Source organism: Homalodisca vitripennis, unplaced genomic scaffold, assembly GCF_021130785.1.
Source record: "Homalodisca vitripennis isolate AUS2020 unplaced genomic scaffold, UT_GWSS_2.1 ScUCBcl_1104;HRSCAF=4318, whole genome shotgun sequence".
Classification (NCBI taxonomy): domain Eukaryota; kingdom Metazoa; phylum Arthropoda; class Insecta; order Hemiptera; family Cicadellidae; genus Homalodisca; species Homalodisca vitripennis.
In genome coordinates this window covers 26,214-44,960 of record NW_025777240.1, presented here as the reverse complement: position 1 = coordinate 44,960, position 18,747 = coordinate 26,214, and the positions used below count along the sequence as shown (strand labels likewise).

The 18,747-nt window shown below is 31.5% G+C and overlaps 1 protein-coding gene across 1 annotated transcript in view; it reads left to right on the top strand.

Annotated features, from left to right (window-relative positions):
* LOC124371214 (serine/threonine-protein kinase pelle-like) overlaps positions 1 to 18,747 on the top strand; it is a gene marked incomplete at its 3' end in the record, with an annotated part of 59,009 nt that overhangs the window by 14,052 nt on the left and 26,210 nt on the right. Inside the window, exons 4-7 of the mRNA XM_046829546.1 lie at positions 2,624 to 2,799; positions 3,737 to 3,980; positions 13,860 to 14,038; positions 16,548 to 16,739. Of these exons, the coding sequence (XP_046685502.1) occupies positions 2,624 to 2,799; positions 3,737 to 3,980; positions 13,860 to 14,038; positions 16,548 to 16,739 (791 nt within the window). The remainder of the gene's footprint in view (positions 1 to 2,623; positions 2,800 to 3,736; positions 3,981 to 13,859; positions 14,039 to 16,547; positions 16,740 to 18,747) is intronic.

Sequence of the window (18,747 nt, the reverse complement as noted above, 5' to 3'; positions counted from 1 at the left end):
TGAAAGGGCCTTTATGCTACTTCCATATTGATAGGATTGAGGTTGGGGGTGGAGCTGCCTCCTGTCGAGATCTCATGAGGACTCATGCAGTAGTTCAGCCATACTTACTTATGTTTAGACTTTAAAATAAGTAACATTAGGGCTTATTTCCCCAAAATAGTTAAACTGTTAACCCTCCTAGTGATGAATATGTTTATTATGAATGATAGGTGCATTTGGAGTGTTTCGCTGAGGGTTTCTTAAAAATTAATAAAAATTATTAATTTTATTGAAAATACAATATATTATATACCAAAATATTCATAAAAACATAAAGAACGATTTTAAAGTAAATAAAGCTACTTTCCTTTGTACATATCCCTTAAAACTTGCTCAAAAATTAAAAAAAACTGTTTTTTGAAAAAAAAAATTTTCCACAAAAACCACATAGTATAAAACTCACTAAACAAAGATTTGAAGATAGCAATTTTTTTCTAAATTTCATGAAGTTACAGTTTTTTTTTTCATATATACAGTTTTCACACAATATTTTACTTGAAAAAAACTGTTATGATGGAAATATTATACACTATGTACATGGAAGAAACCCTTGCATTCACTCCGAGGCACTACTACTATCATGCTTTCTCTTCCTCCCTTGATACTTTGGTTTCCAAAAATGATCCAATTTATGGAAACACTCTCTATGAACACCAGAATTGCATCCTGGACACTAAAATTGCGATCTTCCCCTTTTTTTGTGTGGCCACATACAATACATACCGCTCTTGTCTTCCTGGTAAGCGTTGGAGGGAATGGCCTGCACCAGGATTTGAATTATAATCATCGGGAAAATTGTCTGCACTGATATCACTGTCACTCACATCACTCATTTGTTCTTCTAAAACATATCTAATATCTTCTCAACGTAAATCATCCGCCATTTCAAACGTATTACGATCGGAATAAATGAAATAACACCGGTAAACACGCCGACACAAGTCATAGGTTAGCGACTGCGAGTAAAACACAAACAACGTCGTAACAAATACCAGCTATTTGTTTATTCTTTTAACAATTCATCTGGAGACAGATCTAGAGGAGAGAGAAGACATTTCTGTACACAATGCAGTAAATAACGGCCGAATTTAACCGAAGGTAGCCAAGCAGCGATGACGATTTCGAAGGCATGTTTGAACGTCGACACATCGACATCTATCATTCATATTAAACGAATGAACATCGCTAGAGCGGCTTCTATCACTAAGAGGGTTAAGGAAAGTTTAACTGAAGGTTTAAGCCAACAAGGGCTTTCCCCATAAGCTAAACCTTTACTCTGATTATGGATTAATCACAATTTACTGTAAACCGACTAACTTCACAGACTACCATTTGTTTGTTCACCTTCACTGCCATCAGCTCAGACGTTGTTTCTTTACACTTTGAGATTATGTGACTTGTTTCCGTTATGAGAAATCATGTTTGAACTATTGGGAATTTAATGAAATTGAAGCTTTTCATTTTTAAGGGTGTTCGTATTTATTTGCTCCTTTTACAACATCATGTAAATTGTTTTTTATTGTTCTAATTAAAAAGAATTACGAAGAAAGTTTATAATAAATTATTAAAATTGATTCCTGATTCATGACTTTACACCATGTTAGTTCTATTTTGGTAGTCTAAGTACTTACTTTAGGTTGTGGCAAATAAAATACAATATTGTAATCTTTATTCAAATGTAAGTAAACCTAAAATGTATTATACATTAAAATATTCAACAGGCATAGAGAAAGTTACATATAGTTGTGCAGCAGTCATTTTTTGATTTTTTTCTGATCAAATCTTCTGTTCTTATGTGTTTTAATGACATAAAAAATCTTGAATCTGCAATATTAAAATATTATTTAAGAACAGTTATAAATTTCAACGCATTAAATAAATTTAATTGTATTAAATTTTTTTAAAAATATGCCTACTTCACTGTTTTTAAAGTTATTGATCCTTTTACTTGCAATAGATCAGGCCTTGTATTTTCCATTTTAAAACAACAGTTTGCCATATCCTCTTACCAAAAAACAGTTTACACAAACACAATCAACAGATGATGTCATGCAAATCTGAGCCAAATTTAGAATTGAGCTATTTAAACTAAACTTCTCACCATTTAAGTTTAGGGAAATTAATCAGTGATTATATCTCGGATCAAAATTAAAAAACTAGTTCACTTTAATGGCAGATTATTTTATTTTTGGGAAAATGGTCTAAGGAAGTCCCACCCAATCAAGGAGTCATCCTTCACAGTCAACTAGACCTTTGTCTTTGTTACCTAAATAAATAAATTTTTGCAGTTAATGATGTGCTGCCCCTGGACATACATTAGGTTGCCCAGATTTAAGTGTCTCATCAGTTAAAAAAAACCATCAAATTATAGAATAAAATTGAAAACAATAAACAGAGAATGAAAATATTCAAATCATGAAATGTGCTTGAAATAACAAAAAATGAACCAATTATAGATTACAATTGAAAACAATAAACAGAGAATATAAATACCCAAATCATGAAATGTGCTTAAAATAATAATTTAACTGAAGACATATATCTATTATAATTTAATATAGTAATACCTAAAACTTCTGTTTAGTTCAAGAGCAGTACCACCATCTCTTAAGGGAAGGAGAGGAACTGATGAATCACCATCAAGCAAATAAAGCTGTTGATAATAGACCTAGTCTTAGGCAGAATAGCATTAATACACCAGAAACTTCACAGGGAGCTGCAAGACAGTCTCGTGACCCAGTTCTTCCACAAACTTTTGAGGTAGGCTAATAAGAGGCGTTTTCAGAAAGTAGTACTGTTTCATTCTACTGCCACTGTAGCGCTGCAGTCGGTGTTCCGCACATGCGTACTAGTCATTCTTGTTCACTGGCTATCGTGTTCTTGCAAAAAAACAAAGCGAAGGCACATTGTTTGCTGCTCTGCAGTTCTGGTTAGCATAATAATGAGATTATTTGTAGAACACAGTACATACCGTCAATGTCCATCTTATTGCAATTAGTGCAATGTTTAAAGTGTCTACAGTCTTATTAGAACCATAATACACATCAGAAAGTAAGTGTTAAAATTGTAACATGAAAACAATTAATTTAAACCGTAGATATTTTCATAATCTGTAGCATGAAAACTATAACCGCTACATAAAAACACATAAATAACCATAGTTGCTCCAGAAATTGAACTTTTCATTGGTGCAGCTTTGAAGTGTCTACAAAAAATAATAACGCATATGGAAATGTTCAAAATTACTGAATTTTGTCAATGCAACTGGTCAGCTGTCACGAGTTGTGACTTTTACAAATTATTGTACTTTTTCTTTTATTATTCGTTGATGAATAAAGAACAAACAGTTATGTTTTATATATGAAGATAAAAGTTCAGAATTTCATCTGTTGACTGATATATGCTATATTTGGTGTAAAACTATTTATAAAAATTAAATCATGAGATAAATGAGAATAGCACGTGATATCCGGAAAACCAACGCCTGCCACCTGACAAACAACAAAAAATCATTAGGAATCTGATAGCCACGTAAGGTTAATACATGGAAATATTTTAAGAATAGTTGTAGTGTTATCAAACTACATTGATATATGATAAATATAATGTGATATTCATCCATATCACAGTATAAATTTGTATAAATATTTCCTTTTTCCATCATGTCTTATTTTTGAGCTTGCTTCCTTTGTTTTAGGATAACAAAGATCTTGGATTAGATATGGGTAATTTGAATTTGGGCCCTGACAGTCCTGTGAATAAGATCAATAGAAAGGCGTTAAATGAAGTCAAAAAACAAAATACCCCCAATCCAAGGAGAAGCCCAAATGTAAATCAGAATCTTAATGCTCATCTTGTACCAAATGACCAAAGTCAGACAGACCATAACCTCAACAATAATCCACAACCCGATAAGCCTACACAAGAAAGGAAACTTTCCAGTAAGTATAATAAATTGATGGTAACTTATGAATAATAAACTAGTCGTCATATGATTAGGATTGAAGATCTCGAATGATTTCACAGTAAGGAATCAGGGATTTTTACCTTGGCAGAATCAACAACGTTGATGTCATGAGGGGTCTTAAATAATGTAAAGGCTGATATCTTGGCAAATCTGGGCTGGGCATTTAATATGATTTCACTGAACCGTTCTGTGAAATTCTTAAGTGTGAGTTCTCTAGGTAGATTGTTGTCTTCTCAAATTGTAGGTCTGATCAGGAAATATGGTTTCTGAGAAGGCGTCTTTATAGGCTGGGGATTTTTAGGGATGATCTGCCCTGTAGATTATATAATGAGCAGGAGAAAACTGCTTTTTGATTGCTCTGTGATAGTATAGGATTGTTATGCCATCTTTGGCACTCTGGTCAAGGGTGGTGAATTTCCTGAAGAAAATCTGATTGGTTGTTTACAGCGTTTTGTGGAACTACTGAAATTGTAAACTGAAGACTTCACACTACGTTTCCGGGGAAGCTTCAGTGCATGGCAAAATATTAAAAAAGTTATTTAAACTTAACCCTTTGTGCTCTCTTTTGTTAACATGAAGATGGCCCATTAACTCTCCTGTCCGGTTCTGATGGATAGTACCATTTTCTCGTGCTTGAACTACATACATGTCACCTTGTCAACTAGAAAAATAACACAATTAATTTGATCAATTATTAATTGGACAAGACTGAAGTGTTGTATTCCCTCTCCTGTCCAGTAGTGCTGGACAAACTGTGCAGGGCTTTACTGTACATTTTCTGTTGCTCTTGAGTGTTTGGACAGTGCTGGAACCTGTTGATGACATAAAATTATTATAAACAAGATTTTTTTTAATGTCAGGTTTTTTAGCAGTATAACAGTTCATGTGAGCTATCTCTGATGGAGTATCATTCTGTTTTAGTAATTAAAAAAAATTGATTAATATTTTTATTATAGCTGACCGGGAACTTCATACTGAAGATGTAAGGAATGCCTTGTAACTAGAAGTATTAGAATATGATAATCATATATATAAAGATTCAGAATGATAACTTTAAGTAGGCTCTCTATTTTTATTTTTATCCCTTCCTTATCAATTTCCTTTTTGATTAATAGTAGTGTATGTGTATATATATATGTATATATATATATATATATATATATATATATATATATATATATATATATATATATATATATATATATAATGGTATATGGAATTAAGAAACACAGCTGAATTTAAATCCGTGCTGTAGAGGAGTCATGGGTGATTTTTATTATGAGTAGTAGAGAGATACTGCCAAATGTCTAGTAGTGCTTGAAAGAAGAGCACAAAGGGTTAAAATGATTTTATTCACAATGTATTCAGTTGTACCATATCTAGAGTTAAGAGAAAGATCGGTAAAGGCTATTCAGAAAGTAAGGAAAGTATCCACCTGAAGCCGCCATGTGCACGCTAAGCGCGTATATATTTGTGTGCTTGTGCTTGGCACATCAGTCAGCTTCCAGCCATGAAAACACTGCCAAACATTGTATAACTTTAGGAGAGCTGTCCAAAACAAGTGCTGAGGAAAAGTGTCATCCAAAGTTTTGTTTTTAAATGACAATGCCCAACTTCGCTTAGCAAACCGTACGCAAGAACTCTTGAACTCATTCACCTTGGGAAGTTTTTCTCATCCCCCCTACAGTCTTTCTCCAATTGTTTTTACTTGTTCCTGAAAATGAAGACCTGGCTAGCAACATAGCGTTTTGACAACAATAAGATCACACAGGTGGCAGAATTATATGACAAAGGAATTTCAAAGCTTGTCCACCGCTATGATAAGTGCCTGAATTTGTAAGGCGATTTTGTAGAAAAGTAGTATTTTAGTCCCTCTTTCCAATTATCCATTTTTCTTGTATTTGGTTTTCAAAAACTCCAAAACCTTCCTTACTTTCTGAATAGCCCTTATATTTAAAATAATGTTTCATAGATGAGTTTCATTGTGCTATTTACTTATATTTAAGTTTTTGTTTTAAATATAAGTGTGTTCATAAATTACTCTACCAAACTTTACCATTTGATTTTTCTGATAAAAATAATTAAGAAATGTCATATAAAGTATAGTCCTATTTTACTTTATTTACCATCTGCCTGTCTGTTTCTGTTTTTGGAGAAAAAAATTATATCTTTAAATTGATGAAAGGTATAAAGTTAAAACTTTGCTAAATGTTTCGTTTAATTATGATCTTATTTTAAGTTTTAGAAAAATAATATATCAGGTTTCAAATCAGTGGCCCTACAAAATGTTTAAACTGTAATAACTCAATAGCGGGAGATTTTATGAAAAATGTATAAGAACAGTCAAATATGGGTTATTTTTAGATGGACATTTTAATACCAAATTTATTTTGGTACAACAAATAATTACCAAGCAGTAAATGTTTTTCTGATTGCCATCCCTCACTTAAATTGAAATACACTAATCAAGTTTCATTGTTGTTTATCTGCTGTTTCAATCAGCTAATTGTTGTGTTTAACAGATGAGATTACTAGCTCATTGTCGTCATTTTTTACAACCATTATAAAATTTGTTTGAATGCAGTACATGGTTTGCCAAATCAATCTTGAAATTTTATTTTATTAGTTTATGTATTGTATCCAAATACCAATTATTAGATATTAAATTTTGTTTAGACAATTTTACTATTCTATTTTTACTTTAAATGAGATTGTTTCATACATTCAACAATAGTGATCTAGAAATTTCAGCTGTTAACATAATTGATTTTATGTAGTTTATCAACTCGTTTAAAGTAATAAAATAGTTGTGTAAGCCAATGAAGTGTACGAGTGGTGGGAGGGAGAGAGGAAGCATTACCCTCTTTCTTTTCATTTTGTTTCCCAACATACAATATCTTTGTTCCTTAATGTTTGTTTTTTTTGTGCGTAATAATTGTTGTGTATATGCAAAAAATAAATGTTAACTATTTAACCAATAAATTAAATATGTATTATAATGTTGCAAGTTCTTCCTTTAAAAGTGTTAATACACTATTATTATATAACTGTTATTTTATTTTAATGTTGAAACCGAATGTAGGTTAATTTGTAATTGGAAATATTTCTTTGCTACAAACATTCTCAATAAAGTGTTGTGACAAAAATGCTGAAAATCCTGGGATTGTCAGGGCTCAAAAAACCACCCTTGGATTCCAAAATCTGATCCAGGGATTGCAATCCCTACTTATAAGCCTACATTTAGGCTCAGTTTTGAGATTTGAAAATATGATTCCTCAAGTGTATCCATGATCTACTTTTATAACCAAAATTAAGAATATTATCATATTCATTAATATTATTGATTTGGTTTTCAAGAATGAGATGTTTGGTAAAGCTTGACTTTTGTTGACCTAATTTTGATTCTAGTAAATGTTCCAAATTCTTTTTACCAAACGAACAACTTATTTTGCCAGTATAATAGGAAGGACAATTGGAACATCTAATTTTATATATGCCAGTAAATTGTAACAGAAAATAGATAATTATTTATTTTACAGTGCAAGTTTCAGTTATAAATTATTAATTTCTAAATTTGGTATGACTTATTGGTAACTAGGTCCAAAATGTTTCTTTTGGGCTTCCAAACTCAAAATTTTTTAGCGGAAAACCTACATCCTGATCCTTTGTAAAACATCATTAGATAGGCTGTAAAAATATTGAAGATTTGGGGTCTTCATATTTTTTGAGATCATGTATTTTAAGTTGAAGTTAAAATGGTGTATTAAAAGACTGGAAAGTCCTTTTTTAAATACAAGTTCTTTGAAAAAATTAAACTATGGGTGAGTAGTGGTCAGTGTTTACTGTGAGCAGGTAGTGTTCAAAACACGGGAAAAAGTTTGGAACAACATCAATGAAGAGTTATTACATCCATCAGAGACAGCATAAGTTCAGATCTGGAAATCGTCTTGTAAAATCATGAATAATTTGACGATTGCAGAGAAGTTTTCCCTTTTGAAATCCCATTTAACCCATTAACCACTTATCACAGTACCGTCTTATGATGGCCAAAGTAGTACCAAAACACACATCACGAGAAGGTATTGTGATGACGACACTCCCTAATAAACATATTTTATTTTATTTATGGACTTAAATAATAAAGTTTGTGTATTAAAATTAAATAAAAGAACATGTACTATACATATAAATATGTATTAACCCCAGAAGATTAACACTGAGTTAAAATAATGTATATTTAGTGATGAAGGGGAAGTAAACAGGCAAAGAAATGTCCAAGAAAGTCAAAAAAATATTATATTTAGATGATTTTGACAAGTGTATCTTCCTGTGAACCATTTATACAGTAATTTTCACTTATAAAACAATACCTTCCAACCATCAACCTATTCCTAAATGAGCTTGGAGAAAATATAGATTTTAAGCGTGAAAAACGTAGTCTTTGTTTCGTTCTGAAACATATGGGATTCAGATAGAGAAGAACCCAAAATAGTAGAAAATTAATAATTGAGAACTTATACATTCATGAAAAAAGAATCTTATTTAAGATTAATGAAACATTACAGAGAGCAAAACAGGCAAATTAGTTTTCTTGATGAGACATATATTCTTTCTACTCATGTTAAATCTCAGTCGTGGTTCGATTAATCAAATAAAGGTATTCGAGTCCCTACATCAAAGGGAGACAGACTGATGCAGGAAACAAAAAGAGATTTGTTCCAAAAGCTTTAACAGTTTGACTTTGTTATAACATTGAGAATAAAGTTGATTTGTTATAACATTAAAATGTATAGCAAAATAAAGAAGACTCCAGGTTAATTTTAATTTTCGTATTGTGTTGAAGTTTAAAATATTGAATCAGCAATTTTAATACTGAAGAGTCTGAGTAATTCTCTTTTCTATAGCTTTTATAACATTTTAATTTGAATTCCCTTAATGCGTGCACTTAGTTATATATCAAGCGACTTCAATGACGAAAAAAACATGAGTGCCGGTGTTGCAGTGGTATTTAAGAGTCAGTTTGGGAAACCTACACAGTCAAACTGTATAACCAGCCATCTAGCCTGCCAACAATCACAAAATGGAGCCACTATATACAGTTTAATAACCAAACCAAAATATTTTATGAAACCATCAAAAAGCGACTATGATGAGGCATTTGAACAACTCACTGCTGATTTCAAAAACAAAGGTCTTCAAACATTAGTCTGCTCACCGATGGGATGTATGCGGGACAAAATAACAATTGGTCACTTCATTGAAAATATTTTTGAGTTCCAAAATGCAACTAATGCCCAAATTAAAATCATTGTTTTTAATGAAAAATCCCAAAGAAGCTTGAGAAATGGTATGACTCACAAGGATTTTCTGAAAAAAATTCAGGATACTATTAGTACCAGACAGTTACATAAAATAGTGGAAGATAAAAAAAAGACAGCACCAACTGACTATCTTTCTGCTTCAACACCAACGCCCATGACAAACAACCCACCATTACCACCAGGGAAGCTGGAAGGGGCACACACAGCAGCTCAAGAGAACCAGATGAGTTTCACTGAGCCAGCAGAGACTACACTCTACATACCCAGGTCCTCACCACATGACAACTCGACGCATTGTTTTACAAGAAAAGACTGCTCTGAGGCAAACAGTAGTTTTAATGATAGCTGTCATTCTAGCAGTATAGGTTTAAGTGATTCTGTTAATGGTGAATTATTGTTAAATGGTAGGCATAAGGCATGTAGTTTAATTAATAACTCAAATAACAATTCTGAAGATTTTTTAATGTTCACAAAGCAAAAAGTCATTGTAAGATAAAAAGGAAACCGAACTACATACAAAATCAAACTTCATATGTAACTGTCTTCCATCAGAACATACAGCACCTGGCCACCAGAATTGATCCTCTGACAATAACTATCCAAGAGCTTGAACCTGACATCATAATTCTGACTGAACATAAATTAAATAGTGATGAAGTTGAAAAACTTAAAATACCAGGTTTTGTATTAGCAAAAGGGTATGTCAGAAAAAATTATGAGGGAGGTGGGGTATTAATATTGGTATCGGAGCATTTAATAAATTACAAAACAATCGTTGATGTTAATTTGGATCTACTGAATGAAGACAAAATATTTGAATCTTGTGTTATTCAGATTAAAATCAATTCAGTAAAATTCTTAGTTGGAGGGATTTATAGGAGTCCATCTGAAAATACTGCAAGTTTTTTACAAAAACTAGACATGTTTTTAGAGATTTTATCCAAAATTTGTGATAACATTGTTATTGGTGGTGATATTAATGTTGATGTTTTGAGGGAGGATAGAAAAAAAAAAGATTTTGTCAATACATTGAATATGCATGGTTTTTTATTATATAGTTAAAATTCCAACCAGGGTAACAGACAACAGTGAAACTGCAATAGATAATTTTCTCACCAACATGAAAGCTACTTTATTTGATGTAGAATGTATAATAACATCACTCTCTGATCATGATGCTCAAATGTTCAAAATAAAGAAAAATAAAAATGTTAAATTAAAAATAAGTAGAATTGGAAGAATTTTTAGTGAAAGAAATAATAGAAAACTTTAAGAAAGACATATCTAAGGAAGACTGGACTAAACTTTATATGGCACCAGTAGATGATAAGTTTACATATTTTTACAACATCCTAAAATATTATTTTGATATAAATTTTCCCTTAAAACGCTTCTTTATTAAACACAATAAAAACCAATGGATAGATTATGAAATAACTTGCAAACAAAAAGAACTTATAAATAAACATAATTTATATAGGAAGAGTAAAAATAACAAAAAAATAAAACTTTCTTTGAAGGAACAAAAAAATAAATATAAAAAATTGATTCAAAAAAAGAAAAGAGATTACATTAATAATAAAGTGGTGAATACAACAAATATCAATAAAACTATATGGCAAGTGGTAAATAATGAAATTAGAAACAGTAAGGAAATGTCATTTAAAAATATAGAGCTTAACGATGGTGGTAAAATAATCTGTGACCCTGTTTGTGTAGCTGATTTATTAAACATAAGTTTTGTCGAAATGGTAAAGAAGCATGTTGCTCCAAATTTAAACAAAAAGTCAATTTCTATTAATCGAAATTCAAATTATAAAAGTAAATTTAAATGCAACACTATTGACTGTAATCAACTAATTAAAATAATTGATTCTATTAAGCCAAAATGGTCGGCAGGGTATGATGACATACCTATAAAGATTATTAAAGAGGCAAAACATGCACTTTTAAATCCTCTTTTACATGTGGTGAATGTTTCTATAATAACAGGAAACTTCCCAACTCAATTAAAAATATCAAAAGTTGTTCCTGTGTTAAAAAAAGGAGACAGCAAAAATCCTCTAAATTATAGACCATTGGCAATACAACCTGCTTTATCAAAAATATTTGAAAAGACTATGATGATTCAATTAGTAGACTATTTTGAGAAAGGTAATTTGCTGGATTTGGAGCAGCATGGCTATAGAAAAAATAGATCAACGGTAACAGCATTAATTGATTATATTGAGAATGTGCTAGAAAATTTGGATGAAGGGAATCATACTGTTGGAGCCTTTCTGGATCTGACAAAGGCATTTGATAGTGTCTGCCATAAAACCTTGCTAGAAAAATTAGAATCATATGGTATTGAGGATAAAGAATTAAGCTGGCATCAGTCATATCTGGAAGGGCGACAGCAGTATGTTAGTATTAAATATCTAGGTAATAATGAAATGAGAAATATTAATTCAAGAATAGAAAAAATACAATATTCTGTACCACAAGGTTCAGTATTGGGCCCATTTTTGTTCTTATGCTACTTGGGAGGTATGCCACAGATTTTAACAAATTTATCAAATAAAAATCATTTATGTTTGTTTGCAGATGATATAAGTATGTCGGTTTCTGGAAAAGATTTACAAAGTGTAATAAATACAACAGAATATTCAATGTCACAACTAAAATGTTACTTGAATGATAGAAATTTATTACTAAATTCTGATAAAACAATTTTAATGAAATTTAAATGTAAACAATCAAATGAGATAAATACAATTGGAAATAAATTTGTAAAAGATACAAAATTCTTGGGTCTGGCTCTAAGTAATACATTAAGTTGGACAAAACAAGTAGAAAAAATTTGTCATAAAATGAGTTCTGGAATATTTGCAATCAGGCGGTTATCCTTCTTCCTAGAAATAAATGCACTGAAATCTGTTTACTATGCCTTGATACATCCACACATTTCATATGGCATTGAAATTTATGGTGGAACCAGTGCAAATAACTTAAACAAAATATTACATTTACAAAAAGTGGCAATAAGACATATTCTACACCTTAAAAATAATGATAGTTGTAAAGACCACTTTATTAACCTAAGAATAATGACAGTATATAGTTTATATATTTATAAAACTATATTACATGTCAAGACAAATGCAGAGTCTATACCAAGGCAATAAGATTATCATAATTATAATACAAGAAATAGAGAAAATTTTGTAGTAAAGAAACATAATAAAGAAAAATATAAACAGTGTCCGACATACATAGGAATAAAATTTGTAAATAACCTTCCAGGCTGTATTAAGAATGAAAATTCTTTTAATAATTTTAAGAAAATGTTGAAACAATTTTGTACAGATCATTCATTCTACTCTCTTGAAGAGTTTTTTACACTGTGACTTGAAAGTAATTTTGTTTGTATTTGCCTACCATTACAAAACATATTAACACCATGGACATAAATATTTAAAATATTTTATGTATTATTATACTGTATTAAATATAAAGTATGAATACTCTAACCTGAGTCTTATGTTTTATATTGTAGTAAAGGTAATTGACGCAATTCATGTACATTATGTATAAAAAGAATAAAGGAATTTTGAATTTGAATTTGAATATAAAACAAAAAATTTCAAACACAAATTATACATTTTACTCTATCATAGTTAACAGTTATAGTCATTATTTAGGGTGAATATGTTTATGTTAAGACACTCTCATGGTTTAAAGATGTTCTTCAGATGCTCAATCCTTCTCAGCAAAAACAGCCCAACTTCATTTTCAAAATATTTACAGTTAATTAATTGTTGTTAGAATAACAATTTTGAAAACTTACAAATTTCTCTGATTAACAACTTAATTCAAATATTTTTTAATATGTTTTTATTATATCTAAATATTAATATCAGGCAGTATGATCCAAGCCATGATACAAACGTTCTACATAAGTTTATAAAACATGCAAGTTTTATCTTTTAAAGCACTGTTGCTTGTTAAAATACATAATACTATGAGCTATGAATAGATTCATATGATCATTTTGGCTTGTGGCCAATAAATGATTCTGATTACTTATTGGAAGTTGCAACATTTATGTATATTTCTTATAGACATTATTAATCGAATATTTATTAAATTATTAACAAACATTATTATTATTAACAGTAAAAGGCTTATTTATATGAACCTGTTTATTAAAAATTTATTTTTATTCAACCGTATTGTATAATGTCATTTGAACCTTCTGATATTGCTTTTAAATAATTAAAATCAATATTATTTGAGGTGTTTACAAAATGTTCAGCTTAAAGGAAAACATGGGTTGAATGGCATTAATATATTTTTATAGTCAGGTGTTAACAGAAGACAATCCTCACAGGTATTATTTTGCCAACAACGTTTTGGGCATGGTTAGTAGTGAAGAGCCCATGAGCATAGCCAGCCTAACTGAACTTATTTGTTGTATTGATATTTTGCTCATATACATATGTCAATAAAGGAGTAAAGCAGTTTTCACGTGGTGGTGTGATGTGTTTCAGATGTGTCTGTGACAAGCTCAGTAATGGAAAGCCTCACTCCGTGTATCAGCTATGAAGAGCTTGAAGTAGCAACCAATGGCTGGAACACAAATTGCATATTAGGTAAAGGTGGTTTTGGCACCGTCTATAAGGGTACCTGGAAAAACACATTAGTTGCAATTAAAAAGTTGGAGACACAGGTTTGTTCATTGTCCAATCTTTAGCTAAACTATAAAATTGTATGTATAACATAATACATACAATACAATACAATATAATAATACATACGTTGTTTAATATTGTGTGTAGCGAGGCCAAAGGCAGTTGATGAACCTGTTTGTGACTTTCATCAATTCAGAGGAATTATTTTCAATGATTTGAAAATTGGGTTGGAGACTCAATTAAGGTATTTCTAACAGTGAATCCATTGACATACATTTTTATTGGATACTGGTTATTAAACCTTAATGCTTGGTTGTCATATATATGATTGTAGTCCAAACTCAGAGGGTCACTACTGTTGGCTGGCTCATTCATCAAGTTTTATACAACACTTTTTAGTAAAACACAGTATCAAAGCCACATGATAGTTTTGATGTAACTCCATTTCTGGTTGCTCCCAAATTTGAAATTTCTCTGAAAAGATAAAGATTTTGAGGCATAGAAAATCAGACTAAATGAAATGGGGGATCCAAAAACTGAGCTTAACCCATTCAGTGCCAATGTCTGGGTAAACAAGCATTTTTAAAATAAGCATGAATTGCTAACGTCTGGTTTACATTTTAAGAAAATCTATTGAAAATATAATACATTATATTTTTACGTGTATTATATTTTAATATAAATATTAAATATTTTAATCAATTCACATTAACAATAAACATACTTTCTGTTAAGCATGTTTTTTAGTGCACAAACAAAGCTGATCATTAAGTAACATTGCTAATAGTGGCATAACACCAGTAAAAATACCCTTGGCATTACTGACTAACATTCCAAAAAAAGTCTTGCATTGAAAGGGTTAAGGAATGTTTCGGGAAGTGGGAGGAGGGTTGTACGATGGTAGGGACTTGTGGAGGGGAGTAATTTGATGGAGACTGGGTCGAGGTTACCTCTAAATAAATCACGTTCATGCCAAAAGTTAAGGTGGAATAGTTTTTGGAGAAGCATTGACAATAAACTATTTAAATTCAATATTATAAACCAAATATTTCATGAAATTTTTTGCCTTTGTTTTATCAATCATACTCACTCCACTTATTTATCTCTGTTTTCTTGTCTCTCTTGGTGAGCCGTTTAACAGGTGACCAATTTCTTGTTCTCTACATTATATAAACAGTGGAGCAAGTTGTTCAGTTTTACTCGTATTTGTGAGGGAGTAATAATTATCTTTCAAAGTAGTAAACTTTAACCTTTCATTTATAATCCAAACTAGCTGCACCCATCATGTCTAGTGGGATTGATCGAAGTAGGTTTTGTTTCTCTGATTCGAACAATCATGGATGTCATAAATGTTGTAAAAATTGATATTCCTTTTTTAGTTGAGTGCTTATTTGTAAATGTTTAGTAACTATAAGAAATTGGAACACTATAAGCTCAGTGTGTCTTAGAGCTGGGATGAATATATTCAGTTTTGACTTGACCATTAGTACAAAACAGTAACATTTTTCATAGAATCACAGTTTATAAAATTCATTATTTTTTTAAACTGGTCAAAGTAAGATCTTAATATTTTTTGTATATTATCAGTGTTAGTTAATTTTTATGTATCAATCTGAGAAAAGTTAACTACTTTCTAGCTATTTGATATAATCCAGAGCCAACTATTTTTAGAAGAGTTTTTCTTACCGGAGACTTAAAAAACTAGATTATTAGACAAACAGACTTTATATGACTTATGGTGAAAATTACATGTCATTATGATAATCGGTTCTTGTTTTCTGCCTCCTTAAAGGAAGCAATGGTAAAAAGGAGGGGTGGTGCCAAAGGTGACACGGCAGCCCGCACTAATGGTAATCAGTACTTTCCAGACCTCAGATCACATGAGTGAACGTTCAATGTGATCTGACATTGGAAAAGTTGTACGATCTGGGACGTGATCTAAGATCAGGAAATTAATGATTGGAAATGCCTCTGGCCATCATTGCGGGGCCACATGTAATTTTCACAGTAAGTCCAATAGTCTTTTCTTTCTAATCTGTACGTGTGAATTCTAAATTACCATGTATGAAGTCTTTAACAAGTTTTTTTTAATAATAATGTATATTTAAAACTAAAAATGTATTGCATTTTATTAAATTGTGAAAAAAACCTTATTGACACAAAAGAGGTTTGTCAGTTTTTTTATAAAACCTAATGAAATATTGAGTTTTTGTGTAAAATTTTTCTTTTTTTTATTATACATAAAATGTTACACAGTCAAAATACTACTGTTTTCCAAATTTCAGTTGTTTACATTATATTAATCAATGGTGTAGGATTAGACACCAATTTACTGCCTCTGGCGGTATGATAGTGAACAGTAGTATAGCTTAACTTATATTGTTAACTTTTTACTCTCTCACCTGCTCTGAGGAAACCACTGCTAATGGTTTATTGTGACTAATTATTGTTACTTTACTATCTAATTGAATTTTTCTTGTTCCCTGTCAGTTCCCATAACCTTTCTGGGCAAAAAACTTCAAACTCTAATTTATACGTATTTTACAGAGGGATCACCAAATTCCAAGCTCAGATTTGAACTCCAGTCAAATACAGTCCATGCGTGAACTGAGATATTTGAACTCCCATCGGCATGACAACATCTTATCTCTGTATGGATATTGTGTTACAGACAGCGTCTGTTGTTTGGTCTACCAGTATATGGCTAATGGTTCTCTTGAAGACCGTCTCCTCTGCAGGGTATATATTTCTTTTGTTATATTTTTCATATAGAATAGATAATATTCTTTATTTTCGTACTCATGAAGAACAGAGATAATGTCAATATGTTATTTACAATTAAAAGTTAAAACATTCATAGAAACTTCTATTAGTCATTGATGATGGTGTTAAACTTTCTAGGCTACAAACAACTCTTTCCATTTGCCACTTTAACATTTTCTTCCTGAGGGCCATAGTTCTTGAGTTCTCCTGGTAGCCCTGATTCTGCATAAGATGGCTACTTGCAAATACAACTGATCTGTGAGCTGGCAAATTAGTCATCCCCATGTCTTGAATGATGGTTATGGATATCATTGCGCTCCTCAAAAGATTTCATTTTAAGACCTGTTGAATTACCTCAGTGATTTAAATAGATACCACTGTGAGTATACCCAGGTCCAAGCCTCCCTACAACTATCTTGAGGATTTCAGCTAATCATGATTCGCACTGCACGGTTTTGCAAAACTAGCGCTCACTGGAGGTTAGTGATGCAAGACCCTCCCTCAAAGCACTATTCCATAATGAATATGTGTCTCAAACAGTGTAAACTGTTCTGGTAGCTTCTAGAGTGCTAGTGAGTTTGAGTCTCTTTACAATAAAAAATACTGTACTGAGTTTTGTACACATTACATCTACATGTTAATTCCATGACAGGACGATTGTCAATTGTAATACCCAAATGTTTTGCAGAGTGTACATTTTCCAGATCTAATAGCAAAGTTACATAATTTTTATGTCTTCCCTATAGGATGCATTTAGTTTTGGATGCATTGCGGACCAAATCTTTATAGAGGCAATATTCCTGAGCTTCAGTTATTGATATGTAGTTGTCAATTTCCAGGGCCTGGACCGATTCGTTGTTCATGACGAGGACTATGCCATCCGAATATGATACTGGATAGAAACACTTCCCCTGATGGTCTCCAAAAAAGCACAAACAGCACCGCCCCCAAAACAGATCCTTGAGGAACACCTCTTTTAATCTCCGTAGGTTTATATTTTCCAACTTTTGTACCTCCTTTAAAAATTTGCTTGATCTCTACTACATTTTTTTCTCCGCTGCAAGTAGCTTTAAAAAGTCCCCTTGATGCCTAAAGAGCTAAGTTTTGGCAGTATTAATTTGTGATCAAGGCAAAGGATTGCTCAGGTATAGGAAGACACTGCAAACAGTTTTTTTTTCTTCGAGGTTATCTATGAGTTGTTCAACCATATCTGCAAGGGCACAATGTCCCCCCTGGAGGGAAGGGGAAGGGGTTGATATTTTGACACTATAAACTTCATAGGTTTTAAGTTCTTCAGAAAAAATACATTGAGTTAGCGATTTATTTATACTACTAACAATTGGTTTACTAACTTCATGTCTGCAGGACTTCAATATTTTTGAATATATCTCATCCACTCCAGTTGATGTTTTGAGTTTCATTGAAGAAATAACTTTCAGTATCTCTTCTGAAGTTACTAATTGAAACTGATTGAGTACTGTATCATAACAATTTCTTGGCTCCTCCATCACTGAAGTCCTGAGGAAATTGTTATTAATCGAAGTATCTTCCACTATTATCATAAAAAATCTATTAAAATATTCTGAGATTTCTTCTACACTTTGAGCTGTAATACAGTTGATGTTCAACTACCAGATTATCACTGGGTCATTTCTCTTTGATTTTCTTTTATACAATTGATAATCTCCCAGACAGCCTTACTTTTGTTGCCTGCCTTAGCCATACTTTGTTCATGCGTTGTTTTCCTAATTTCTCACATCTGCATGTCATATTCTTTCTTCTTTTAAAAGGCTACATTTTTGTCCTCTTTATTTTTGCTAAATATGTACATACCATTAGCTTTTATGAAGTCTGTTCACAGTTAATGTACTTCAGTGTTGTATAGCTTGAATATAGTTGTAACCCCGTTGACATGGTTTTTCCTGCAACAAGCAGCAACTAGAACATAGTTGTTTAAACAGACATTGTTCAGTGTTAAGGGTTT